This window comes from Carettochelys insculpta, chromosome 6 (assembly GCF_033958435.1).
Source record: "Carettochelys insculpta isolate YL-2023 chromosome 6, ASM3395843v1, whole genome shotgun sequence".
NCBI classification, from domain to species: Eukaryota; Metazoa; Chordata; order Testudines; family Carettochelyidae; genus Carettochelys; species Carettochelys insculpta.
Window position 1 is genome coordinate 124,493,827 of NC_134142.1, and position 27,647 is coordinate 124,521,473.

At 55.7% G+C, this 27,647-nt stretch overlaps 2 protein-coding genes across 4 annotated transcripts; both read right to left on the bottom strand.

The window, feature by feature from the left end:
* Positions 1 to 296: 296 nt before the first annotated feature.
* BCKDK (branched chain keto acid dehydrogenase kinase) lies at positions 297 to 19,204 on the bottom strand. 3 transcript variants are annotated; one of them, XM_074998334.1, is made up of 13 exons: positions 16,086 to 16,131; positions 14,548 to 14,614; positions 14,181 to 14,401; positions 10,528 to 10,596; positions 9,156 to 9,266; positions 8,773 to 8,820; positions 7,580 to 7,699; positions 5,952 to 6,050; positions 5,357 to 5,430; positions 4,698 to 4,826; positions 4,291 to 4,380; positions 3,873 to 4,034; positions 297 to 1,962 (listed from the first exon to the last, which is right to left on the bottom strand). In XM_074998334.1, exons 3-13 carry the CDS (start codon positions 14,379 to 14,381, stop codon positions 1,818 to 1,820), a joined length of 1,248 nt encoding a protein of 415 aa, XP_074854435.1. In that variant the 5' UTR covers positions 14,382 to 14,401; positions 14,548 to 14,614; positions 16,086 to 16,131; the 3' UTR covers positions 297 to 1,817. The 3 variants fall into 3 exon arrangements, with proteins under 3 accessions (XP_074854435.1, XP_074854436.1, XP_074854434.1); XM_074998333.1 differs by lacking the exon at positions 16,086 to 16,131 and adding an exon at positions 19,142 to 19,204 and having other exon boundaries at positions 298 to 1,962; XM_074998335.1 differs by lacking the exons at positions 9,156 to 9,266; positions 16,086 to 16,131 and adding an exon at positions 19,142 to 19,204.
* A 1,479-nt stretch (positions 19,205 to 20,683) lies between these two features.
* On the bottom strand, positions 20,684 to 27,225 carry VKORC1 (vitamin K epoxide reductase complex subunit 1). The gene is made up of 3 exons (XM_074998359.1): positions 27,053 to 27,225; positions 23,308 to 23,417; positions 20,684 to 23,225 (listed from the first exon to the last, which is right to left on the bottom strand). The coding sequence occupies exons 1-3, from the start codon at positions 27,220 to 27,222 to the stop codon at positions 22,999 to 23,001; spliced, it is 507 nt and encodes a 168-aa protein (XP_074854460.1). The 5' UTR covers positions 27,223 to 27,225; the 3' UTR covers positions 20,684 to 22,998.
* Between the last annotated feature and the right edge of the window lie 422 nt (positions 27,226 to 27,647).

The following is a 27,647-nucleotide window of genomic DNA, read 5'->3' on the forward strand; positions in this document are numbered from 1 at the left end:
TTTGGAGTCCAGAAGAAGACATTTTTGGGAGGGGGCCCCCCAGAAGAAGGACTTCCTTCCGGAAGACCCCCCAGGGGCCGCACTTCTAAGCAGCATTTTGGAGTCCGGAAGAACTGTCTTCCAGACTCCAAATCACATGACCTCATGCTAATGAAGTGCGGGGAACCTGCATCTGTGCCTCATTAGCACATTTCAGGCCGTGTATTAGCATGCCACTTTCAAAGAAAGTGGCCTGTGTAGAAACGGCCATTGAGTCTGGTCTGGTCTGAAGAAGTGGGTCTGTCTCACAAAAGCTCATCACCTAATAAATCATTTTGTTAGTCTTTATAGTGCTACTGGGCTGCCTTTTCGTTTTGCTACTGAACCAGTGTTTTTCACCTTGGGGTGTGCAGACCATGCCTAAGGGATCTGTGAAAGGCTGCCATGATCATAAATGTGGTTTTCAACCTGTTACCCAGGCACCCCGAGAGATCCACACACTAAAGTTCAAGATTTCCAAAGCGGCCTACAAACGAAAACGTTTCCAGATCACTGACGCAAGAGCGGGGAATTGCGAAAGGGCAAACAGAGCCCTGGGTGAAGCCTGATCCTGATGATGTGAGCGGAGAGGGATCTGGACTCAGCTCAGGATCTGGCCAGAGTGCGACCGCTGCGGGAATCCTGGGTCTCGTTCAGTTGTCCCCAGTTCAAGAAGGATGCGGACACATTCAAGAAGAGTCTGAAAAGAGCCGCCAGAGCACTTAAAGGATTAAGAAGAACCTGCTGAATAGTGATAGACTTAAGGACCTCAGATCCTTTAGCTTAACAAAGGGAAGGGTAAAGGACAGACACGGGATCCCACCTTATAAGTATCTCCTCAGGGAACAAATATTTCATAATGGGTCTTCACGCTAACAGACACATCTAACGTGGGTCATGGGCTGGAGGCTGAAGCTAGACAAATTCAGAGGAGGAAAGAGAGGACAAATGTTTAACACTGAGAAGAATTTAACGGCCAGAACGACTTCCTGAGGGTGGTGGTGGATTGCCCATTGTGGGGAATTTTTAAATCAAGCTCAGATGTTTTCCTAACAAGCCTGGTCTCCGAGCAGGAGTCGGTTCAGGGATGTTGTACAGCCGACGTCTTTCTGAATCAGCACCTTTAATTGGCATCACAACGGGATACACGTCAGGGTCTGGTTCCCCCAGCCGCCCCTAAGGGGAGGAGCCAACGCCACTTGCTGCCCCCTCGCAATAAACGAGAAAGCAGGAAAACGAGAAAGCTAAAACTGGCCTCGGCGTGGGTGCGGGAGGAAGCCAAGAGTCAGTGCGCAACCATAAAAGGCTTTCCCTGTCCAAGGGGTGACATGGGAGGAGGGACTGTACAGAGAAGTGGAGGGGAGGGGGTTACGGAGCCATGTGCAGCAATAGAAGTCTTCCCCCCACTCCAATGCCCCATTTCCATTGGATTCCTCAGAAGAAAGAAATGAAACAAGGGTGAGAAAATGAGAGCACAAGGTGCTGGCAGTGTGGAGGTATCATGATGCGCACAGGAAGCGTCCGCTGCCTTAAACACTGGTTTGTGGGTGGGGCTGAACCATACTCCGCGCCTCCGAATAAAGAATCCATTAGGGTAGTCCCAGGGCAGAATCGGAACAACAAGCAGGAGGTGATGCCCCCTCCATAAGCACAGAGCCCCATCGCCCTTAGAGATGCTGGCAACCCAGGAGTCCGGGGCCACAGATCGTGTTTGTAGGTATCCAAGCACAGAGCCATGGGAAGCAAAGCCGACGTCCATGCGGAACTGGAGAGGACTGGCGGCTGGAGAGGGGCGTTCTTCAGATGCGGAAACTCTCCTCCTTGCCGTCAATGTGTTTCAGGCGGAGATAAACGTCGGTGCCAATGCCCTGCAGGGACTGGATGTGCAGCGAGCCCCCCAGGTACTCAGCGTACGCCCGGGAGGTCGGCAGCCCGAAGCCAAACCTGTGGCAGAGACAGACAGACAGACAGACGGGGGGATAAGCACATGGGCATTTTAGACTGAGCCTGTCAGCTCTCCAGGCTAATGTAATACACCTAATATGTAATGTACAGCCCCAAGCGCAATGGGCAGTGATCCCTGAATGGGGCGCTCAAGCACTACCGTAATACACCTAATAAATATTGTACAGCACCAAGCACAATGAGCGCTAGGCCATGACAGGGGACTTCAAGTTCTGCCGTAATATACCTAATAAATAACATAAAGCATCAAGCACAATGCTCCAAAGATCCCAGAATGGGGCCCCAAAGCATTACCGTATTACACCTAATAACATACAGCACTAAGCACGATGGGCCCGGGCCAATATTAGGAACTCAATGTTACCATAATACACCTAATAATATACAACATAGAGCACAATACTACACAGTCCCTGAACAGGGCCCCTAAGCCCTACCGTAACACGCCTAATAATGCACAGCACCGAACACAAGTGGCCCAGGCAACGACTGGGGAACCTCAGTGCTACTGTAACATACCTAATAACATACAGCACAGAGCGCAACGGGCTCTGGGCCATGACTGAGGGGTCTCAGTGTTACCATAATACACTTAATAAAATAACGCACACAGCATATTGTAAATGGATGACCCAGGGATGCTACAGTGTGGTTCTCGACTGGGAAGCAGGACGCCAGGGTTGCACAGGAGGGTGTAGTGGGTGGGACCAGGGGCGCTGGGAGTCAGGGCTGCAGGGCTCTGGCTCCACTACCGGCTCCACAGCTCAGTGTCCCCACCTGTAAAAAGGGGGAACCGGTGCCGGTATGCCCGCCTCCGGAACGTGCTTTGCAATTATAAGGAACTGAGCTGCACCATTCACAGCTGATCAGTGACTTCGCTGCCCTGCTCCACTCTCCATCTTGTTTCGCCAGGGCTCGGAGCAGAGGCCTGGCTTTAGAACAGACAGCAGCAGGACACAGCCACGGGGGAACCGTCTGACAGCTCTTTCATTGAAAAACAGCCATTTGCCAAAGCCATAAACTGAAGGGGGCTGGTTTCAGCAAACCTCCCGACTCCACAGCAGTGGGGGGAACGTATTTGAAACTGACAAAATGTTTCATCATTTGCAAAACAACCGAGTCCCCATTTCTCACAGATGGTGAAAGCAGGTCGAATCCTAGAACTGGAAGGGACCTGGAGGGGTTGCGGAGTCTGGTTCCCTGCCCTCATGGCAGGACCAGGCACCATCTAGATCACCCCTGACAGGCGTCCATCTAACCTGACCTTAAATATCTCCAATGCTGGAGATTCCACAAACTCCCTAGGAAATTTAAGTCAGGAAGTTTTTCCTAATGTCCAGCCTAACCCTCCCTTGCTGCAGTTTGAACCATGGACTGCTTGTCCCACCATCAGATGTTAAGGAGAATAATTTATCTCCCTCTTCCGTGTAACAATCTTTTAGGTACTTAAAATCACAGAAAGACCTGGCTGCAAGGGCCCTTAACAGGTCAACAAGTTCACCCCTGTGCAGACCAAGCAAACCTCAACCATCCCCGACAAGAGGGCATCCAACCTACTCTTAAAAACCATCGAGACTGTGGATCCACAATCCCCTTAGGAAACCTGCTCCGGGGCTGAACTCACCTTAGTGCCAGAAAGTTTTCCTTAAGATCTAAACAAAACATTTCAATGGACCTGAATGCGGCAGATGGAAAAATCGGCTTTTCAATACACGGCTGTTGTCAGGGTTTCGATTTGCTGATGGTGAATCTCCTCAAACTCCCAGCACTTCAGGTCCTACCAGCCAGGCAGATCCTGGCAGAGGAACCGTCCAGGATGCCCGGTTGGCAGAGGATGCTGGGAAGTACCACACAGCTGACGTGGCCGCAGCTCAAAGTGTGAGACTCACCCATGCATTGGGCCTGACTGGCCGCTGTTGGCCAGATCCACCAGGCTGCCGAAGAGGGTGTTCATACGGGGGTCCTGGGTGCTGGACTCTGCCGTGGTGAAGTGATAATCCGTCACCTTCTCCACGTGTTCATGGGGGATCCCGCCACCTCGGTCCGAAATCCTACCAGCATGAACAGGATCCACTCAGTACTGTGCAGCCAACGAACCTCAGCTCACCCCCACTCTCTCCCATCCTAGGGAAGGACTCCCTACTCCCCGGTGGACACAGAGACGCCCCAGCCATTCCTCAGGCAACCTGCTCCCTTTCGGCATTTCATCTCCTGCCTCAGCACCCCCAGAAGGACCACCCCTTCCCCAATGGCCATGGAGACAGGAGTCCGGCCTCAGGGGGCTGGTGGCATAGCCGGGCCTGGCACCTGATGATCAGGTCGATGTCATTGTTGGCGATGGTGATGACAATGTCAGGCACATTGTATGGAGTGTCCAGGTGAGATTCCATGGTGGCTCTGGGGGAGGCAGAAAGGTAGCTGATAATCATTCCCCAGCCCCGAGCCACACCACTCCCCTGAGAGGTCTTATTCCATGCCCCCTTGAGCCAGCCAGGCCGCCATGCCTGGGCCGGATGTGAGCCAGCGTGCCCTAGAAAGGGCTGGCTCAAACTTGGTGCCCCTGGAGGGGACAGGCCATGTGTCCCAGACCCCACCCCTGAGCCAGCCAGTCCCTGCCCTGGGGCTGGATCAAACCTGGCACCCCCTAGAGGGGACAGGCCGCATGTCCCAGGCCCCACTCCCTTCGCCATGCCCTGTGCAGACAGGGAGCTCACCTCATGGCGTTCTTGAGCAGCTCTGGCAGGATGTAGTCGAGGGGCATGGGGATGAAGGGGAAGCGAGCGGCCACATGCCCATTGATCCGCACCCTGGGGGCGTTCCCGTACTTGTGCTCACACAGACGCCTGCCCCCGGGGACATCGGGGAGGAACAGAGCATTAGCCAGGCTGGGTGGATCAGTCAACCTCCCTGCACACCGTCTGATTCCAACCTCCTCCGTTCTAATCCACCAGAGCCACTCCCCTCCCAGAGCTGGGGAGAGAACCCAGGAGTCCTGGCTCCCAGCCCCCTCCGCTCTAACCGCCAGACCCCCCTCCCCTCCCAGAGCTGGGGAGAGAACCCAGGAGTCCTGGCTCCCAGTCCACACCCCAAAACACACACACACACACACAAATCCACTAGGACCACACTCGTGTTGATAGAGAGAGATTTCCCCCGCTCCATCCAGGGCGGATAAACAGCCGCAGCCTCAGGCCATATGCCAGTGAGTTCCCTGGAGAGACCCGCCAGCCGATGATCGTGCAGCCTTACAAATCCATTCACACACCCGGGACGATTTCTCCTCCCTCGGGGAGCTCAAGACACTTAAAGCAGGAAAGGGCGTGACTGCAGCTGCGGCCACCAGGTGGCGCCGCAGACCAGCGCTCTTCCTCACCTGGCAAAATCGACCCATTTCTCGATGATTTTCTTTGGGGAGAGGCGGGTGCAGATGATCCCTACAAAGTCCGGCTGCCAATCAGAGAGAGCACCAATCAGGCAGGGCTTTAACTCGGTCCCACTTCCCGCCCCCTTCCCGAGCCACCTAGTCCCCTGGTAGAGTTGCCCATTGTGGTTGGATGCAGGGCCGTCCTGACGGGAGGGGACGGGACCCCAGCCGGGGTGGTCGTTGTGGGGCCCCCCATACATGTGGGGCCTGGGGCAGCCGCCCCACCTTGTCCTATGGCCGGGACAGCTCTAGTGGGGTGTATTCCGGAGTGTTCATCTCCTGACGCCCTCTTTCATTACAGATCAATCGTCAGCTCCTGGAGACCACAGGGCAGTCTGGGAGGGGGTGGCAACCCACCTGCCACCCGGGGACCAGACTGGACCAGCACCCCTAGAGGAAAGGGCTGATGATCTGCCCCATGCAGGGCAGTTGTATTAAATATGACGACTTTCCGGTGGTTCTACCCTAATGCACTGGGGTCAACTGGCTGCGTTACCCGTTCGAGGGTGCCATGGGGAACGGGACTACAGACGTACAATCGCACCTTTTCCTCGTGGAGCGCCAGGTGGTGGATCGCCAGCATCCGGATCCCCAGCCGGGAGGTGAGCGTCTTGTCCAGAAAATAGCGGATCACCTTCTCGTCCTGGCACGGGAGTGAGGGGGTTAACAGAGAGGCAGTGCGGTCCAGTGGAGAGAGCACTGGACTTGGACTCAGAGACCTCACATGCTGGGTGATTCTGGGCGAGTCACTGAGGGCGGTCGGGGGGCTGAAATGGCTGTTTGTGCCTCAGTTTCCCCAGCTATAAAATGGGGATAAAGACACCAGCCTCCCTTGCAAAGAGTTTTGAGATCTACGGATGGAGAATGCTAGTGAAGAACTAAGGCTCAGGACCACACTGATACTGGGAGTACACCTAGAGTACACGGAAAGTCAGGGTCAATCTTCTGGAGTTCAATTTCACGTGGCTGGTAGAGATGCGTGAAACTCAACTATCAGGGGACAGCAGGTGACCCCTCTACTCCTCAGTATCACGAGGAATAAGACAGTTTCTCCCCTTGACCTCCCGCAGTGAGGAAAGCCAGGTAAGTTGACTGCAGGTAAGTTGATTCTAGCTATGCAATTCTAGGCTAGATACTCAATTGCCATTGCTAGAACTACACATCTCCAATCGATTTCCCTGCCTAGCGTAGACCAACCCTGAGGCAACACACGGAACCAAAGCCAAAAATATTTCCGTATGATTCTGATCATTCATCATTAAAAACCAGGAACCAGAGACAAAAACAAATCATTTTTTTTAAAAAAAAGCTTAAAACTAAACACTGACGTTACCCAGGGAAGCGGCTAACAAACCCGAAAGGAATTGTGCCAGGCTTAACTATGGCTAAGTGTCTCAAAAAACCGAATTACAATTCACAAATATTATACTAACTGTATTTATTACTGAGATTTAATGTGTTAATAGAATTCAGGAGAAAAACCACACTGCCTGAATGAAGGATTAACAAAGCACGAATACTGTAGATCACAAATAAGTGTAATCACCGAATGAGTGCTTATCTCTCCAAAATCATCCAAAACACAACAAGCATAACGGGAACTAGTAATTGATAACTTACGTGTTTACCACTTAGCAAAATATTAATTAAAACCACAAATCAGGATGGTTTAAACAGAAGTAGGTGGAATATTGACGAAATAACTGACATGACTATTAGTCATCAATAATAAGAGGTGCAAAAGGTACTTACTCGGAAAATGACAAATATAAATAATAATTATTACTAAGCATTAACCGAGAAGTGACAATGTGTGTGATTATCATTCCAAGCTTTCAGAGAGCCCTTTTTGCCAGCAAATCTCACTTTGTCTCATTGACAGGAGGAATAAACGACACACAGAGAGGGGATGTGATGTAACCAAGCAAACCCACCAGAACGCATACCGGAGTGAGGAACAGAATCCAGGAGTCCTGGCTCCCAGCCCCCCTGCCCTAACCACCAACCTCCACTCCCCTCTCATAGCCAGAGAGAGAACCCAGGAGTTCAGGCTCCCAGCCCCACTTCTTTGACCCCCAGTCCCCTCCCATAACCAGAGAGAGAACCCAGGACTCCTGGCTCCCAGCCCCTCCCCCGCTCTAACTCCTTTCACAATCCCGCCCCCCCCAGTACCCGGATGTGTTTCCGACACTCCCGCAGCCCCTCCGCCAGCAGCGTCACCACGTCCTTGTGATCGTCCAGCAGCTGCCGGACCAGCTTGCAGTACTGGATGTCCGACTCTTGGTCCTTGATCTGGAAAGGGGCAGAACAGGAGGGACATGAACTGGTGCAATAGCCAGCACTGCCTAGAGGAGACAGGCCCCGTGTTCCTTTCCCTACCCCACCGGGCCAGCCAGTCCCTGCCACGAGACCAGATAAGAGCCGATAGTGCAAGTTGAAATCATGAGCGGCGGGGATCCAGGAACCAGGTGGCAGCCCAGCTCCCCTCCGCTTGCAGGAGCCAGGAAACTGACCACAGCCTGATTCCTGGCTCCCAGCCCCCCTCCTCTAACCACTAGATCCCACTCCCTTCCCAGAGCCATGGAGAGAACCCAGGAGTCCAGGCTCCTGCAAGGAGGGGAGCTGGGAGGCAGGCTGCCCCTGGTTCTGGCTCCCTGCCACTCCCAGGAGCCAAGGAACTGACCAGCCCAACAGCATTGGTCGGTTTCCTGGCTCCTGCAAGCAGAGGGGAGCCCAGAGCCTGGCACAGCCAAGACCTGGGCCCCTCCCCTACTCGGCCCCGACTTACACAAAATTCGACTTAGGCGTGGTTGGCCAGGAATGCAACCTGCATGTAAGTCAGGTTTACTGTACGCCAACCAACCCACATGTGGTAAATGTGTTATGATACCACAGCCATATAAACTCACGTGCAGAAGAGACTACAGTCCAGACAGACAGAATGTGTGGGGATAGATAGATAGATAGATCCAGAGTGTGTCGGGGAAATGCATGGCTGGATGGATAGACAGAGTACATGAGGATGGATAGACAGCTACGGACACAAGGATGGACGGAGAAATCAGTTCAGTGGAGACAGCTGGATGGTGCAAGCAGAGATGGATGGGTGGATGGGCCCAGTTGGGACAAACAGACGGGTGTACGGGGATAGACAGATGGATGGCATTTAAAAGGATGGGTGGACCAGGGTGGGGCTGGGGGATGGAGACGTGATCACCTGTTTTAAACCTGATCCTCCCTCCAAACATTTTACCCTTCGCTCGCTTGGCCCCACCCTCGGACCAGTCAGCAACAGGGCAGATAACACACCACCCAATCTTTAATCGGCGCAGTGTGCGGGGGCCAGCGGGGGAGCCAGCACTCACCGGGGGGAATTCACTCAGCATCTGGAAGGCTCGGATGTACAGCTCGTGCTGCAGGTGGAAAAACGAACAGCGCAAAGTGAGACCTGGAACAACAGACTGGCAGCAGCGGTTGCTCAGTGGGGCCCAGAACTCCTGGGATCTCTCCCCAGCCCTAGGAGGGGAGTGTGGGCTAGTGGTTAGAGTGAGGAGCGGGTGGGCTGTTAGCCAGGACTCCTGGGTTCTCTCCCCAGCCATGCGAGGCAGGGTTCTAAAGGTGAGAGCAGAGGACAAGGAGGAGCCAGGACTCCTATGTTTCAGCCCTACCCGCACGGCACCTCCCAGCTCCCACCTGAGTCCCCTCCCCCTGCAGGGCGCTCCCAGCTGTGCCCCAAGCTGGTACATACCACGTGCAGGATGGTGGGGTTGCAGCCGATGATGAAGGGGAGGCTACGGAACCCCTTGATGCGATGGGCAATGCGGACGGGCAGCTCGCGGTGAAGGTAATGGGCACTTTTCTAGAGGAGGAAGAGCTCAGAGTGTAACTGACCAGGGTTAGGGGGCAGGGGCCAAAGCAGGGGGGCTGGGAGCCAGGACTCCTGGTTTAATCCAGTTAAACAGGTACGGTGCTGATCCCATCTCAGTGCCTAGTTCTGTTCTCCCGCCCTTAATCCGAACCTCCTGTAATCAACCACCCTGAGTCCTCCTTCACTTGCTGTCTTTAAGTGCTCTGAAATAAAAAGAGGGCTGTTCTCCCCGCTGCCCCCACTCCAGAGGTGGCTGCATCTCAGCATGGGTGAGCCATCCCTGTAAGGCTGTTTCTAGCTGCTCCTACCCAAAGGTGGCTGCATCTCAGTGCCAGGTAAGCCTTCCCTGCACAGAGACTGAGATGAAGGATGCTACAATCCCATCGCCTCATTTATCTGGGCAAGATGTAACATGCTGGGGGATTTGCCAGCAAACCCTCAGGCCTGGGCACAGTGGAGAACTGTGCTGAACGTTGAGACAACAGCTGCACCCCCAGGGGGACCTGGCTGCCAGCCCTCCCTGCACTCACTAGGCACTGCTCCCCGCCCAGAGCTGCAGACAGAACCCAGGAGTCCTGAGACACCCCAGCCCACAGCCCGACTGAGGCACTGCTCGGGTGCGTCCTGGCATCTGAACTGCTGACGAGACGCTGGCACCCATCCGCTAGCATCAGCAGGGCTGCTTGCATCCCGCACAGGATCCAACCTGCAGCCCGCAGCTCCTTCCTAGTAATTCCAGTAGCACTAGAACCACAGGGGCCAGGGGCCAGGACTCCTGGGTTCTATCCCTGGCTCGGGGAGTAGAGTCTAGTGATTAGAGCTGGGGGGCAGGGAGTGGGGAGAGAGCCAGGACTCCTGGGTTCTCTCTCTGGCAGGGCAGTGGGGTCTCGTAGTTAGAGTGTGGTTTGTGGGGGAGCGGGGATGGGAGCTAGAACGCCTGCGTTTCAGCCAAGGCTGTGGGAGGGCAGTGGGGTCTAGTGGTTAGACCTGGGATGCAGGATCTCTGTCTTTGCTCTCTGGCTGTGGGAGAGAAGTGGGATCGGATGGGTAGAGCAGGGGAGGCTGGAAGCCAGGATGCCTGGGCTCTATTATTAACTCCCTGCATGACAGTGTGATCCCCTCCCCCACCATGTGCCTCAGTTTCCCCACTTGTATAACAGGGATCCACACACTTTTCCCACCCAGTACAGCAGGGTTCAGTTTGAGCTCTCAGTGGGGACACGCTGGGGGGCCGTGCCAGGCCCTGACTTACCAGGAGGTGGCTGCCGTCCTGCGACCGACCTGAATACAGCATGGTGGTGGGTGTCAGCCTCACGGAGGGCTAGGAGAAAACAGAACAGAAGGGGGTGAATGCAGGCTCTGAGCGCCTCCTGGTGGTATAAGGGGGGAACTGGAGGCAGAGCAGGGCAATAGGGCTGCAGGGCTGATCCCCTGACATGGAGCAGAGGGACAGCGAGAAAATGAATGAGGAAGTAACAAAAAGCAGAGTGAGAGGCAAAGACTCAATAAAAAGGAAAGAAAAGCAGAGAGAGAGAGAAGAACAAATGAGAAAATAAAGATTTAAATGAATAAATTAGAAGAAAATAAAGAAAAAGAGGGAAAAACGGATGAGGAAGAAAGGGAAGAGCAAGGAGAGAGAAAAGACTGAATGAGGAATAACCAACGGGGAACGAGACAGGAACAAAAAAGAGGTGAAGAGGGTTGAATGGAGAAGAACTGAGAGGAGACAGCCAGGGTCCCCCGTCAGCCGAGTGCTTGGGCGACCGCCCAGGGCATTTAGCCGTTTGGAGTGGAAATCCATCATCTACACCTTGCACAGATCCAGACAGGCATCCTCGTCCTCTCGCAGCTCACAAAGAGGAACACCACAGCCACCAGCCTGCCAGGGCCAGACGCATTCCAACCAACACCCGCCACCGACTGCACGGACAGCCTGCACCACGTGCTCTCAAAGAAACCGAGGCACCACCTGGTCAGTATCCTGTACAACAAGCAGGAGAGGCTCAAGAACGACCTCTCCGACCTACAGACCCTCATCGGTAACCACTTTAATAATACAAAATATAAACATCTATAATACGCCCTGCTCGGCCCTACTAAAGGACAATAAACTATCTCACCTACTTCATGCCACAGGATACCACAACCGTGACAACCTCAACTCACCGGATAATATTTGTAACCTTTCCAGCCACAGACTGAGCCCAGCAGAAGAGTCTGTCTTAACCCAGGGACTTTCGTTTGGCCCCTTATCCCCTGAACGTGATACAGTTTTGTGGTGACCTACAAGCCTTTTTTCCACCACCTCTGTGGGAATATTTCCGCCACACCAATGAGCTCAGTTCTGCTCCAGAATCGAAAAATGTGGGTCTTGCCCATGAAAACTTGCAACCTAATAAATAAAATTGTTAGTCTTTAAGGTGCTACAGGGCTGCTTGCTTTGTTTTGCCCAGGAGAGAGTCAGGGAAAGCCCAGCTGACAAGCAGAGCACCCATAGCCAGCAGCGTGAGTTTCTGCTGGTGGTGCGCATCGGCACTGGCCTCGGGGCATGGAATAAAATGTATTCTGCCCATGGATGGGAAAAAGAATTCGTGGGAACCCTGGAGACAGAAAAGAATGAACGAAGACAGGAAGGGCGACGGAGAGAAGGGACGAAGGAGGAAAAAACGGGAGAGAAAGAGCGGGAGAAAAAAGAGTAAATGAGGAAACAAGAAAAGAAAGAGAACAGCAGAGGAATAAAGGCAGGAGAGCAGGAAAGGAAAGGACAGAAATGGGTGAATGGGGAAGAAATAAGAAACAAAGAAAGGAACAAAGGGAAAAGAGGAATGAACAAGGAAGAGGGAAAAGGAGGGCGGAGAAGGCGAATGTTGAGCAGAGTGAGAGAAAAGAGCGAGGCAGTGAGACGAGAGGAGGAAGGGGCTTAATTCCTTTCCCTAGGTGGCCCTACATGCGGCTGGACACCCCACTTTCCCGGGTGATCCCCCACTCATAACTGGAAGTGTCCCCTTCCCTGGAGGACCCCGTTTGGAGCCAGCCGCCCACAAGCTAGCATGTTACACAGCCGCTCTGCAACCAGCCAGGTGTCACAGCTGGGACTGGGGAAGGGAATTAGTAACCCCAACCCAGCAAACAGCATCAGGCTGACACCAGGGAGACACCCGGCTCTGTGGGCCTGGGGTCTGTCCGGGGCGCTGGGGAGGGGGCGGAAGCAAGGCCAGACAGGCCCACTGGCAAGCCCTGGACTGGGCCATGCCAAGCACCTGGCATGGCAGGAGGCACCTGGGAACCCAGACCTGCAGCTGAGACCAACGCCCAAGATTCCCCGGCCGGGAGCCAGCACCCGCCTTGGCGCACAGACAGCCGTCCCAAATCTGCAGCGCCTGGTGGCTCTCATTTCCCCACCCCGTTCCCTTCTTGTGCAGCTGTTCCCCAGCTGCCCCTCCCCAGAGGCGGCTGCATCCCAGCCCCCGGCGAGCCTCAGAAACTGCGTCTCGCAACGGAGCTCCATCCTTTGAAGAGGCCAGGATCTGGGCCGCCCCCGCAGAGGTGTGGGCCCACTCTGGAGGAGAAGCAGGAGCTGCCCTGGATACCCAGGCACCGGAGACAGTTGCCACGGCAACACCGCTAACTGCCCAGCAACGGGATAAGGCTTTCAAAGGATGTTGATGGGAAAGAGCAAACGGGGAATCAAGATGCAGGAATGCAGTGGGAGCAGCAGCCTCTTCAAGGCTGGATCAGAGCTGGTTCCTGTACGGGGGACAGGCCCTAGGGCCCAGCCCCACCACAGCCAGCCCCTCCTCCATCCTAGAACCAGATGGGAGCCAGCGCCCCTGAGAGGGGAGAAGGCCTGTGTCACACTCACGGCTCCCCTGAGCCAGCCAGTCCCCTGGCCTGGGACTAGACCACAGCCAGCACCCCCAAGAGGGGAAAACCCTTGTGACCCATTCCCTGCCCGCCTGAGCCGGCCAGTCCCCCACACAGGGGCTGGATGGAAGCCAGCGCCCCCTGAGAAGGAACAGGCCCTTTAATTATTGTCTCTACTCTAGCTCTCCCCCGCTCTAACCACTAGGCAACATTCTCCGCCTAAGGCCATACCAATATCCCCTGGACTAGCTGTGCAACCCTCCAGCTGTGGCCTGTGGGCGCCTGTTTTATCTACCATGTGTGTAATTCAGCTGCCATTAGTTTTGTGCCTGGAACACAGCTGAAATTAATATTTCACTCCCCTCTAGCAGGGGGACACCAGCCATGCTCCAGCAGAGCTGGCTGCTTTCACCAGGTCAATATTTGAGTGCTTATCACTGGCTCTCGCAGCAGAGCTCTGCCCTGTGTTCCCTGACCCCTCCGCCCTCCCCTGTGATGCAAAGGAAGGGACTTAGCCTGATGGGCATGAATCTGGCAGAACAGCACGTGGATGGGAGAGACAGGAACTGATGATTTTGACACAAGAGACCAGTTGCCCAGGGTGGAAATGCAGCTACTTCTGGGGAAAAAGCCACCCAGCCATGAAGCTCTAGGATGGCTCTCTCTGTGCGGAGATGCAGCCACCTCTGGGGGAGGGCTGCTGGGAACAGCTGCACCACAAGGCTTTAGGGAGTGGGACTGGATGGCACTGAGATGCAGCTGACTCTGGGGCAGAGCACAACAGTGAACTAACACACGTGCTGCCCAGTGCTTTGGGACAGAAGCGTAAAGCAATCCTGGGTCCAGCTGAAAGAGCAGAAGAAAATTTGGGAAAGCACACAGTGGAGTCACCTGAGCTGGACTCTGGTCAAGATCCCAAGGTTAATGAGTCCCCAGTCAGCTCCCTGCAGGACAGCACCCCCTAGAGCCACTCTCTGCATCTGCCTCAGTTTCCCTCCAAGAACTGAGAGCCCCCTTTGGGAGGGGAAAAGCCTGAGTCACCTTCTCCGCTGCGATGTCAATGACCGACTGATTGTAGAAGGAGGTGACAGTCTTGGATCGCTCACGGGCCAGTTCCACTTGGTGGTTATCCATGACAGATGCAGACCAGTACCTGAGGGTGGGGGACAGGAGCTGGTGCATGGAGGGAGCCCGGATCCCTGCTCCCCCCAGCTCCATCTTCAGCAGAGCTTTCCACAGCATCTTCCTGCCTTGACAGACACCTGGGGGCGAGAAGCAGGCAGGCTCAGAGCAAAGCTGACACCAGGATGCAGCTGTCTCTGGGGCAGAGCAATGGGCTAACCACCACACATAACACCCCAAGGGATGGCTCACCAAGGCTGGGTTGGAAAACATCTAAGTTCCTCACCTCAAGTGTACTTGGTTGTTTTGTGGTGACTTCCTTCCTTGCCAACAGCGGCGAAAGCCGTTTCCATCTGTAACAAGAGAAGACACATCAGATGTTACACAGCCTAAGGGGGAGAGAATAATCCCTCTCGTCTGCTCCTGGCAGGCACTGCCTCTCCCTGGGGGTCTGTGCAGTGCCTGGCACAACAAGGCTCTGATCTCAGGCAGGTGGTGGGGGGTGTGCAGATGACTCTGCATAGCACCCTGCAGGATGGGAGTCCCAAACTTAATCAGGATAATAACCTCTGGGGGTGCTGAGAAATCCAGAGAGAGACCACGTGGAATAAGTGATAGAAGGAAGAGTGTTTATGGGATAGACAGATAGAAGAACATGTGGAGTGGGGAGACAGACAGATGAGGGGTGTTGAGGATGGCTAGATAGATAGATAGACAGAGGAAGGGAGGGATGGCTAGATAGATGGACAGACAGACAGAGCTCCCCGTAAACTTCCCACTTGTACGGCTGCCCAGGAAAGATTCCAATTAGGCAAGTAAAATCCTGTTTAACCAGGTTTACTTGAACCTAGTTAACCAGTTACATGTTAAGTGTGACCACTTAACCAGTTAACTGGGGGCAACGAGTGGAGACGGGGACCTTGCACCAGCCCCCTCCCCACCCCTGTCGGGCTGCAGTGTGCCCCCCCCATATGCAAGGAGCTGCTCTGGCCAGGCTGGATCAACCCCTGCCCACGCCAGGCCCCAAAGGGCTGAACCAGCCCCCTGCTCATGGCGGGAAGGGGCTACTCCAGCTCCCAAGGGTTAACTGTAACCAGTAACTCTCATCCATTTAGAGGGAGGCTCACTGGTTAACCACTAACATCCATAACGCAAATGCCACCCAGCTGGTTACCCGAATGCTCATAGATTGGATTTTTGAGTATCAGAGGGGTAGCCGTGTTAGTCTGGATCTGTAGCAGCAACGAAGGGTCCTGTGGCACCTTATAGACTAACAGAAAAGTTTAGAGCATGAGCTTTCGTGAGTTAACTCACTTCTTCAGATGCTGGAGTCCAGCATCTGAAGAAGTAGATTGGATTTTGTTCCTATGGGTGGTGCACTCACACACACCTCGGTGCATGTAAAAATTTATTCCACATATGGATGGAAAAAATCTGCCCAGCGACGGAAAAGATTGGCGCGACCGCTGATAGACACTCAGAACTAGCACAAGCAGGAGAGCGGTGTTTGGAGAGGGGCAGCCGGCTACGGACGAGCAGGCGGAGGCGAGAACTGACACAGAGGTCAGAGGCCAGAAACTGACAGCGACCCCAGTGGAAGCGCTGGGGGCAGCTGGGCAGCTCACTGGCCGGGGGCGGGAGGGATCAGCGGCAGAGAAGGAGGGGTGCCGTGCATTGTCCTTGGCTTGTCAGAGCCGGGCTTTGTGGACCCCGGCCAGACAAACAGCTGACGAGGAAGAGCCCAGGCAGACGCAGCAGGAAAGGAGGGCAGCGAACAAAGGAGCAAATCGGGGACCAGAGGAAGGGGAAAGGCCAGGCACCAACCTGTGCCCCAGCGGGGGAATCCTGCAGCACCCGGTGTCCATGGAGCAGGCGTCTCTGCCCAGCCGCTGCCTGTGCAAATCCAGCCGCCAGTGGGGGGTTACCGGGCCCCCCCACCAGCAGGTGCTCAGCCCATTGGTCCCATCCAGCCCCTCCCGCATGAGCCAACGGCTCCTGCACTTCCCCACCCCCGTGACACCAGCTGCTGCAGCCAGCCCCAGGCCTGGGCACCCAGCCCATTCCCCCAGAGACGGGGCGAGGGGACCACGCAGGAGTTATCTGCTAAACTAGCCACTGAAACCGGCCGCCAGCAGGGCTTCGGGGAGCGGATGGACGGTCAGACGGCCCAAGCAGCTAGAGAGGGACAGACATCCCAGGCACGGGCAGGACTCCTGGGGGATGGGCAGACAGACGGGCTGCAGACAGACAGAAATCCCCTAGATGGACAGACAGACATCGCATGGAGAGATGGCCAGACGCCGTACGGACACGCAGACAGATGGGCTGATGCCCTACGGATCTGCAAACAGGCATCCTGGAGACAGGCAGGCAGGCAGACATCCTAGAGACAGGCAGACGGACAGCTATCCCGGGGATGGACAGACAGGCACCCTAGGGACAGGCAGGCGGGCGGACAGACAGTCCCCCTAGGGATCTAGGGACAGACAGACAGAGCCACTAAATGGGTCACAGCAGGGAATGATGAGAGATGGACGGGCGGACATTGTGGAGGTAGGGATGAGCAGACACACGGACACAGCTCCCCATGCCCCCCCCGCCCCACCCCATGTGGACTCGGGCTGCTGCTGGGACACACATTTTCTTCCCCAGGCGATCAATCCCAGAGCGTGCAGAGGGAGGGGGTCCCCACCGGGGCCCCAGATCTAATCCAGGAGCAGCCAGAGGAGGCGGCTCCTGCAGGCAGACGTGTGCAAGATGAATTTGGTGGGTCCCAGCGTCACCCCCAGGCCAGGAGAGAAGGGCAGGGCTGGAACCCACAGACAGCAGGCAAGGGAGAGCCACACCGCTGCAGGGATAGAACCCAGCAGTCCCGGCTCCCAGGACAGATGCTTGGGGTCGCAGACTTACCCGAGACTGCAGCATTTAACCCAACCATCAGCCACCCGTGAGCCGCACAGAGAGGGGAGGAACCAGAGAGACGCTCACCAGGCCTCACCCCCAGAGCTCTGTGCCCCCTCCCAAGCCCCAGAAGCGTGGTCTGCTGCCTGACATCGAGAAAATAATGCCAGGACTCCTGGGTTCTCTCCTCAGCTCCAGGAAGGGAGTGAGGTCTGGTGGTTAGAGCAGAGCTGGGGGCTGGGCACAGGGACTCCTGCGTTCTCTCCCCAGCTCTGGAAAGAGAGTGGGGTATAGTGGTTAAAGTTGGGGGGCATGAGGCAACTGGGATCCAGAACTCTGAGGTTCTCTCCTTGGCTCCAGGAAGGGAAGGGAGTTTGGTGGTTGGATAGGGGAAGCTGGCAGCCAGGACTCCTGGGTTCTCTCCCCAGCTCTAGGAAGGGAGTGGGGCCTAGTGGTTAAAGTTGGGGGGGATGGGGGAACTGGGATCCAGAACTCTGGGGTTCTCTCCCTGGCTTGGGGAAGGGAGTGGGGTCTGGCGGTTAGAGCAGGGGGTAGGCTGGGATCCAGGGCTCCTAGGTTCTCTCCCTGGTGCTGGTGGTTACAGCACAGCTGGCAGGGAGCCAGGACTCCAGGGTCTTGAGCTATTCACCCACCTTGTCCCAGGGTTGGCTCAGTTGTCCTGGCAGCCCTCTGGGAAAGCAGCGACCAGAGAAAGAGCCAAACAAGGCCCTGTTTGTCTGGCTGGTGCGGCTGGATGGCCGGAGCACTCTGCCAATGTGAGCAGCAGCCTCACCCACCCCACCCCCAACTCTGTCCTCGATTCACCCCGGCTGGGAGGTGAGAGACGCAAGCTGGCTCAGGCAGAGCCCTGCAGCTCCCGTCCTAGAGGCCGTCCTACCTCGGGGGAAACAGGGCACTGTGTCCTCAGACCCTGCAGACCTCTCTTCAGCCTATTGCACTGGCCTGGGACAACAGAGCTCTAGGCCATATACTGGGTATAATGCCTGCCCCAGGCTGCCGGGATACCGGCCCGTCCCAGGCACGTGGTGCTGGGCCAAGGAGTCAGGATCTAGACAGTATACTGTATATATGGCCCGGCTGGCATATAAATGAACTCCTTGTGTTCCCAAGCTGCCCAAAGTGTACTGGCATCAAGATCGCACCTGGCCAGGCTGCAGGGCCCTGGGGGTTAATGTGTTAGAGCAGGTGAGCCAGGTCTCCTGGGTTCTATCCCTGGTCAGGGAGGGGGTAGGAAGCTCTCAGTGGGGGTGCAGTTCAGGCTTGTTTTCCTGGGTGACCATATCAGGGGCAGGAACATGCCAGACCCCCACACCCTGGGTGGTGCTACTACCAGGTGTGGCAGAGCCAGATAGGATCACCCTGTCCTCTGCTACTGGTCCCCACCTCCACACCCCAAGGGATGTGCACCCCCAAATCAGTGGGGGGAGCAAACCCCACAGCCAGCTCCCCACTTCCGGGGGTGGAACCCAGCCATCCAGGCTCCCCCCGCTCTTCTTCTCCCCCCCACCCTTACCATTAGACTCCACTCCCCTCCCAGAGCTGGGGATGGAACCCAGGCGTCCGGGCTCCAGCCCTTCTCTCCGACTCCCCACAGCTGTCACCACTAGGCGCCGCCACACCCCCCTTCCAACGCTCGGGATGGAACCCAGGCGTCCGGGCTCCCACCCTTCCCCCCCAGCTCTAGCCACTATACTCCACTCCCCTCTACCAGCCAGAGAGAGAACCCAGGAATCCGGCCTTCTACTCCCGCCCCGCTTTACCCAGCGCATCCCCCTCCCCGCACCGGCTGGGGACGGAACCCAGGCGTCCGAGGCCGGATTCGAACCAGCAGCCGCGAACCCGAGAGTCCCGTACCCCCTGCCCTTGCACCACCCGAGGAAAGCGGCAATGGTACAGCCCCACGCCGCCCCTCCCCCGCCACTCACGCCCAGTGGTACGTTCTAAAGCGGGCCCCTTACCGCCGGGTGCAGGGCCTGCCAGGTTCCTCTCTGGGGCACCGGAGCGAGCCAGCCGCCTGCGTAGCGAGAGGGGGGCCGAACTGCGTCACCGCGCCGCCTGGGAGCAAGGCATCATGGGAAACGTAGTCCCTCTCCGCCGCCGTCCCCAAGCAAGTCAACGGCGAAGGGCCTCCCACGTAACTACAAATCCCAGAAGGGGTGCGGACGAGCAGGCCCGCCATGATCGGAGCATGGCCTCACGGGAAATGTAGTCCAATAGGCATCTCCATGCAAGCTCATGGCAAAGGGGCTGCCTATAGTCCCCAGCATGCTCTGCAAGAGGAACAAGACCTACCCCCCTGCATAAAAGCTTGAGCACAGCCTCTCATAGCAGGGTAGCATTGGAGTGAAGGCAACTGCAGAAGTCACTGGGCAAAGAAGGGCTCAGAGCCAGGACTCCTGGGTTCATTTGTTGATTGTTGCCCATACAGAAATACCAAGAGCCCCAATGGTCAGAGCAGGGCACCGCTGTGCTGGTTGCCCCTCTCTCGTCCAGCACCCTCAGGACCTGACCCGTGCCAAACAAGACGATTTGTCGGATGAGCATTAGCCCATGACCAACCCTTCCACTGCTTACCGGGCTCTGAGAGCCATTTAGGGGTAAATTACATCTAATCAGCAGCACAGAACATGCAGCCAGGACTGGTGGTCACAAACAAACTTCACGGGACCAGTAGAAACTTGGTTACACCCAGGATAAGTGTCCATTGGGCTAGCTAAAATCATGCCGGATTATGGGATGTTGCCAGATGAGGGAGTGCTGGATTAGACAGGTTCAACCTGTACAATGTGCTGTACTAACACGAGACAAGGGCACCCCTAGGACAAAAAGGAGAGTCGATGCATAACTATTGATATTGGCACGTGGATTTCATAATTCTGAGGGTATACAGCAGAGCTTAGGGTAAATACTCATGAGATAAAGGAGTTCCGATTTCCACAGCTACTTTAAGGTCATGTTTTACAATCTTCTGTAATAGTAGGCGGAGATTGCTCTAAAGGAGCTACCCCACAAGAAAGCTTTGATTCCTACAGGCATTAAAAATCTTAACAAGAACGCTTTTCTCATATACGGTGCCGCATTAAGGCCAATATATATATGCATGGCAGTGATTTGAGTCTCAAAACAAAACAAGGAATGCTCACAAATCTTACACTTTTCATCATCATCTTTGTGTCGTATTAGGAGAAAGTGCCAGGTTCAAACTTGTGAATAAATACGATCCCAAGACAACCACATGCAGCTTTGTAACCACAACCAACCCAAGCGAGGTTTTGATTGAAAAATCATTTATCTTTAATTTGGTAAAAAGGTTATTTGGAGCAAAGTAAGTGTTTGCAGGACTGCATTTCCTTCCCAACTGGAAAACAAAACGTATGTGTAGAGGTCCACATAAGTTTTAATTACCCAAGGCTCTGGGGTATACATTACATATATGATTGGATATAATATAACAATGCCATGTCACCAGCGTTACTAGTAAGTGAAACTCAGACACTGCGAAAAGTTTTATTTTTAATATTCAAGCTTATTAACCATAGGGCAATTTAGCCTTGTGTGTAGAAAAAAATCAAAATCACCTTCTCACCATTGTACAAAGCAAATAGGAAATTAATAGGTGGCAGGTTTAAAACAAACAAAAGGAAGTATTTCTCCACACATCACACAGTCACCAGTGGGACTCCTCATCAGAGGATTTTGTGAAGACCAGGACTTTAACAGGGGTCCAAAGAGAGCATGATAAGTTCCCAGAGTTTCGGTCCATTGATGGCTAATAGCCAGGGTGGGCAGGGAGGGTGTCCCTAGCCTCAGTTTGTCAGAAATTGGGAATGAGCAATAGCGGAGAGATCATTTGATGACCCCCTGTTCTGTTCGCTCCCTCTGAGGCACCTGGGATTGGCCCGTCATAAGAGAGGACACAGGGCTAGATGGCATTTGGTGTCACTCAGTCTCACCATTCATATTAAACTAGCTCATTTTAAATGTACGTCCTTGAACTGTTTTCAGACAAACAAGTGAAAAGCAGAATAAAATTCCAAGGCCTAATGAAGACATTGGCAAACACCGTGCTGACTGGGAAAAAATGAAAGCCATGGGAGAACAATTAAGGTGAGCTGGTAAAAGACACCTGCTGGTTATATTAAGGTTGGAAAGCTTGGAAATAAACTTCTGTGAACTCACATACTTTGCACCTTCCCCCCCTACAAAAATAGAAATCTGGGGGAGCATGTGACCCCACTCCCCACAGATCGCCTCTGCCAGAAAGCTTAATGGGCAGCTGCACCTGCCTCTGCCACACGCTTGCTGTGTCTCCTTGGCCACATCCCTTCCCCTCTCTTTCTGGTTCCCCAGGTGTCAAACAGCCACTAGGCCACCTTAGGGGGCTACTGAAGATTTATTAGCTCCTGCTTCAAAACCACTGTGGGGTGAAAAATGGAAGGGATCCAGGGAACAGGGAGACGAGACCTTCAGAGACTCCTTCCTACCAATGCATGCAAGTTAGGATGATTCAAGGTCACGCTGACCCCCCTTGCTCCTGCAGTGAAATTAACGCACAGGGAAATCTGAACCCCGCGCGTCTCTCCGGCAAACAGAGCTGCCCTGTGGAACTCACCACTGCGAAAAAGCAGAGATCAGAGACTGCATCTAGGGAAAAAGACTTTGAGCACCAGCTCTGCGGTGAAAGAGGCCAGCCGGGAGCTGCAGAGACCAGCCCCACCCCACACACTGCAAGGCAGCACAGAGGGGCTGCAGCTTCCCATGAGCCGAGATGGAAGCAGGAAACCAGACGTACTCAGGCCATGGAGCTGAGCTGGGACACCAAGCAAAATCCACCCCTGCTGCCTCGTCCCACCCTAACGCTCTGCCTCTTTAGTGCAGCTACCAAAACTGGCGGTGGTACAGAATCAGCTGCACACGGACAGCTCCGGCCGGTCTCTTCCTTGCCATGGTGCTCCTGTGCCCAGTGCCCCCTGCTGGACTGTTCAAGTATCGCTGTCATTGCGGCAGGGGATGTACAAGTGAAACGACCCTGAACCATGGCAATACACAAGGCTAGAGGCTGCTCTTGTTTACTCCGTTCAAACGGAGTTTATCAAGGGCAGAATCCACCCCTGACTCCACCAGCACCAGCAGGGCTGCTCTGGGCTGACACTGCGGTCACTGATAAGAATCCAGCCCTGCCTCTACCAATGTTAGTAGGGTCAGATCTCTCTCCACCACTGTCAGGGCTCCTTCCCCAATAAGAGAGGGAAGATATTTTTAAGGATCCCACCGCTGACACCACGTCACAGCCGCCTCTGCACTCTGACACCCACACAGCCATGCTTTGGGCTCTGCTGGAAAAAATCATGGTGGTGGGAGAGCAGCTCTGCCCCCTGCTCCAGGTGACGAAATCCAATCTGCCGTGTTTGCTTTCCACTCTGTCCCTTATTGGATGTGTCACATCACCATTTTAACCCGCCGTCATACCGGTGTTTTTGGTTAATCCACTGAATTCCACCCCCCCATCCCCTCCCCGCCCCCAAGGGCCTCTCTCTTCTCCCCTGAAAAATGTGGCCAAGAAGTTATAGAAAAAGGAGAAACCCCCCTAAAGAGCTGAGTATGGCCAGAAAGGGCCTCAGACTGTGTTTACACAGGATGGATGGACCCAAGGACGGACCCAGTTTGGTGGGACGCTGAGCGAGCTGGCTCTGATCCAGGGGAGAAGAGCAGAGGCAGGAAACCAGGGTAGATGGGCCCACAGCTGCTGTACAAAGAGGGTTCGTTATCACTGCTGAAGTCCCAGGGGGCTGGGCCGGGGCTCCCCCAGCCCCGCTCACTGCCCCTTGGGTTTGGTGCTGCGCAGCCCACCCTGCCCCAGCCAGAGCAGCCGCTTGTAGTTCAGGACAAAGAGAGCGCCATTGAGCAGGTAGGTGGTGACGCAGACCAGGCAGAAATCGTGCAGCACGAAGAAGAGGATGTAGGCCAGGTAGAGCGAGCCGGCGAGAGAGACCACAGAGGTGCCTAGCAGGGTGACCACCGCCAAGAAGCTGGGAGTGAAACCTGGAGAGGGTTAGAGACGGGGTTGTTAGACCGTCAGGTACCAGCCTGCCCCAGGTGGATGGGGTGGACAGGCCTCACTTACCCAGCAGCGCCTGCAGGGTGTAGAAGACGATGCCAAATATGCTATTGGGCTGATTGAAGGTGCTGTGTTTCCCCAGGAGACCTTCCACCAAGCCAAAGCCACGGCCCCACCTGCAGAGAGAAACGGGAGGGTGGGACGAGGGACACAAGGCTTGCTGCATACAGGCCGTGGCTCTGCAGCTTCCACAATGAGGGCTCAGCTCCAACCACTAGACACCACTCTCCCCCTAGAGCCTGGATAGGGCACAGGAGTCCCGGCCCCCAAGCACTGAATGCCAGACCCCACTTCCCTCCAGAGGGGGGGAAGAAACAAGGAATCAGACTCCCCCCCCCGCAACCCCTAGATCCCATTCCACTCCAGATCTGGGATGGAATCCAGGAATCCTGGCCCCCAGCCCCCTCCCTCCCACACACATACTAACCACTAGACACCACTCCCTTCCTATAGTCCTAGATAGGACGCAGGAGTCCTGGCTCCCAGCTCCCCCGCTCCCCTCCAGAATCAAGAAGTCCTGACTCCCAGGCCCGCCCCCCCCACCTCTAACCACTAGACATGACTCTCCTCCTAGAGCTCTGGATAGAACCCAGGCATCCTGGCTCCCAACACCCCCCCCAACCACTAGACTCCATTACCTCCCCAGTGCACGGGATAATACTCAAGAATCCTCACTTCCAGCCCCTTAAATCTTGCTCCAGTTTGAGGGGGGAGGGGAGCTCTGGCTCCTGCAGCCCTCCCATCCCCCAGGGAGCTCTGTCCTCTGCTTATTTGCTGCCTCTCCCTTGCAAATCTGGCGCCAGTAGCAAATCCTGGAGACAGCTCACTTCACACGCCAAGCACTGAAGGAGCTCATGGAGCTGAGGCTGGGGGGGGTTGCAGGGCTGGGTTGGCTCAGCTGAGTGGAACAGCCCAGCGTCTGGGGGTCCTCAGAGGGGCCAGAACCAGGTTACACTGCAAATCCACAATTGCCAGCCCCTGCCCAGGCAAGATCCCCTACATACGTGGCAGAAATCGAACACCCTGGCCATGACTGACAGCAGGCCCGACCCATCGTGGCAGGGCAGGCGGGACTGTGGGCAGAGGAACAGCTTTCATTGATAAAAGCTCCCCTCTTCCCCACCCCCACGGCAGGAGGGAAGCCAGCTGCGCAGGCCGCAGGCAGATGTTTCAGGGTGTTTCTCCGCTGAGAGGAGAGGGGAGAGCACAGGAGGAATAACCCTGCATCAGATGCACGGATGCTAACACACGCACACAGTCAAACTGGAGTGCTGCGGGCCTCAGACTTGGAGCTTCACCCACCGGCAGGGTTCCCTCCGATTGGTTCCCTCCAGGATGGAATAAATTTTATGTGCACCAAGGTCTGTGCGAATGTGCACCACCAACAGAAACACATGCTGCCGGCTGTGGCTGATCTGCTACTCAGCTAGGCGGCACCCGAATCTCTCCTGGGTGACCACCTGGGCGCTCAGCTTATAGGGGACACTGCCCAGATTCCCACTGAGAACCGGGCCTCCATCATGCAAGGCAGACCCCCATCCCAGTAAAATCAGTGCCGATCCCCTCGTGCCCAGCACTGCATGGGCCCAACTGCCTCTTCCCTGACTGAGACCGGGGCCCTCCTCCTTGCCAGGCACTGCACAGACCTCCCCCAAGCAAGATCCAGACCCCTGTCACATTGGCACTGTACAGACCTCCCTCCCCAAGCAAGACTGGGACCCGCCATTGCCCCAGATGTCAGGCAGACACACAGTGAAAGACAAACCCAGCCACAAAAAGCTGAGAGTCTACACAAAGGATTTCTCTTCCCATTTTACAGATGGAACAGTTGAGGCAGAGCTCAGGAACAAAATCAAGAGCTCCTGAGTCCCAGTACGGTACCACACTATATGACCCAGCCCTGTATGGCTCTGCTGACAACACGTCCATGCCCCTTCCACCTCTATCTCCAGCTCCTAGATCTGGCTGTTTACAGAAGACTGAGTAAACTGAACATTGGTTCTCTCCCTCCACTCCGCCCCCAGGAATACCTTCCCCCCTCTGATGAAAAGGAGAGTGAGTCACTCAAGCCCCTTCAAAAACATTTGGAAGAGACATTTCAAAAGCCTACAAATGAGAAAGTAGTTTCAAGTGCTCCCCTTCCTTCCCTCAAGACAGTTGAAAAGCAGTTTCAAGTGTCCCCCTTTCCCCACAACTGAGTTTTAAGCATCCCCTCCACTGAAATTCCCTTACTACATATTTGCTGTTTTATAACCATCTTATATTTTAACCACGCCTATATTTTTAAAAATCTGTTTCTCCCTCCCATCTCACTATCCTGACAGTAACTCCTACAAACACCAAAGGATGAAAAATTGCTGTACAACCAGGGCCCAGACAATAAGCCCCAGCCCTGATAGCTGCAACAAAGCTCTGAGCTGCTCCAAGGAATCCTTGTTCCAGCCACCTGGCTGTCAGGTCAGACCCAGGCTGCCAGATCTGGGAGGAGGATCCCCCCACCCCAGCCTGGCAGGGACCAAGGGGCAGATTCCCCTCCCTGTGAGCATGCATCACTGGGGCACATCTCTGCCCATTCATTACCTAACACTGCAAAGGCATTGGGGCACCTCAGTTTACCCTGATCTCAATCAAGCTAAACTGAGATAACTGTACGAAACAGCCCAGCCACGGAGGAGCTATGCCATGGGGCCAGGAGGGGCAAGAGGACTGGGCCATGGGACTGGGGGATGTGCATTGGGGCAGGAAGGGGGTGCAGTGGGAGAAAAGGGGCTATGCCACGAGGCTGGGAGATGAAATAGGAGCAGGAGACCTAAACCATGGGGTCAAGGGGGTGCAGTGGCAGAAAGCAGGCTATACCATGGGGCCAGAGATACAATGGGGCTGGAAAGAACAAGAGGGGCAGGGGGCTATGCTGTGGGGCTGGTGGGTGCAATGCCATAGAGCTGGGGGGACTATGCAATGGGGCTGGGGATGCAGTAGGAACAGGGGGGCTATAACATGGGGTCGGGGGAACTGTGCAATAGGGTTGGGGTTGCAGTGGGGGCTATGCCATGGAGCCAGGGGTGCAGTGGGTATAGGGGGACTGTGCCATGGGACCAGAGCAGTGCAGTGGGAGCAGGGGTTGATGCCATGGGGCCAGCAAGGGGGCAGTGGGAACAGGGGGGCTACACCAATGGGTTGGGGGTTGCAGCAGGAACATGGGGGCTATACCAGTGACTGGGTGGTGCAGTGGGAGCAGGGGGGCTATGCTAGGGAGCGCAGTGGAAGTAGCGGAGCTATACCATGGGGATGGGGGGGTGCAGTGGGAGCAGGGGGCTGTGCCAGGGTGCAGGGGAGCAGGGGGTGGAGGCTATACCAGGGACTGGGGGGATGCAGTGAGAACAGGGGGGGCTATATTGGGGGCATAGTGGGAGCAGAGGAGCTATACCATGGGGTTGGGGGTGCAGTGGGAGCAGGGGGGCTGTAGCAGGGGATCCAGGGGAGCTGTGCCAGGGACTGGGGGGTGCAGTGGGAGCAGGGGGGCTGTGCCAGGGGGTTCAAGGGAGCGGGGGGAGGCTATACCAGGGACGGGGGGGATGCAGTGGGAACGGGGGGGGCTATACCGGGGGGCACAGGGGGAGCAGAGGAGCTATACCATGCGGTTGGGGGATGCAGTGGGAGCGGGGGGCTGTGCCAGGAGGTGCAGGGGGAGCAGGGGGGCTATGCCAGGGACTGGGGGGTGCAGTGGGAGCAGGGCCACGGGGCCGCGCACCTGGAGGTGAAGACCTTGGAGCAGCTGATGGAGGGGCTCAGGTCGCACATGGCCCGGTAGCCGGGGTCCCGCTCCCGCGAGCTCTCCACGTGCAGCGCGTACACGGAGAGCACCAGCCCCAGCGCGCACAGCCCGAGCCGCAGCGCCCGCTCCCAGCCCGGCACCGCCATCGCCCGCCGCCACGCGCCGCGCTCCTGCCAATCAGCCACCGACGTGGGCCCGTTGGTTGGACCCGCCGGAGGGCGGGACGAAAGAAAGCAAAGATTTCTGGGACTTGTAGTTTTCTGGGTAAATGGAGAGGGGGGGTGCCTGTGGGGCTGATGGGAGCTTGGAAGGGGCGGGCGTCTGCTAGTTCGAGCAGAGCAGCGCTGGGAGCCAGCACTCCTGGGTTCTCTTCCAAGCTCTAGGAGGGAATGAGGACTAGTAGTTGGAGGATGGGAGAAAAGGGGGCCTGGAGCCAGGACTCCTGGGTTCTTTTCCTTAGCCAGTGCTAGGGGATCTAGTCACAGCAGTTGCATTCCCAGCTGGGGACACACCCCAGCACCTGGTGACCATCCATCCTGCTGCCTCAGCAGAAGATTTTGCAGTGTCTCCC

Coding starts and splice junctions, on each gene's coding strand:
- BCKDK (XM_074998334.1), bottom strand. CDS start 14,381: ATGCTGTGGAAAGCTCTGCTGAAGATGGAGCTGGGGGGAGCAGGGATC. Junction 10,597..14,180: donor TTGACATCGCAGCGGAGAAG/GTGACTCAGGCT, acceptor GTTTTCTCCTAG/CCCTCCGTGAGGCTGACACC. Junction 4,827..5,356: donor AAATGGGTCGATTTTGCCAG/GTGAGGAAGAGC, acceptor CCCCGGGGGCAG/GCGTCTGTGTGAGCACAAGT.
- VKORC1 (XM_074998359.1), bottom strand. CDS start 27,222: ATGGCGGTGCCGGGCTGGGAGCGGGCGCTGCGGCTCGGGCTGTGCGCG. Junction 23,418..27,052: donor TCCAAGGTCTTCACCTCCAG/GTGCGCGGCCCC, acceptor TTCTCTCTGCAG/GTGGGGCCGTGGCTTTGGCT. Junction 23,226..23,307: donor CACCCTGCAGGCGCTGCTGG/GTAAGTGAGGCC, acceptor AACCCTCTCCAG/GTTTCACTCCCAGCTTCTTG.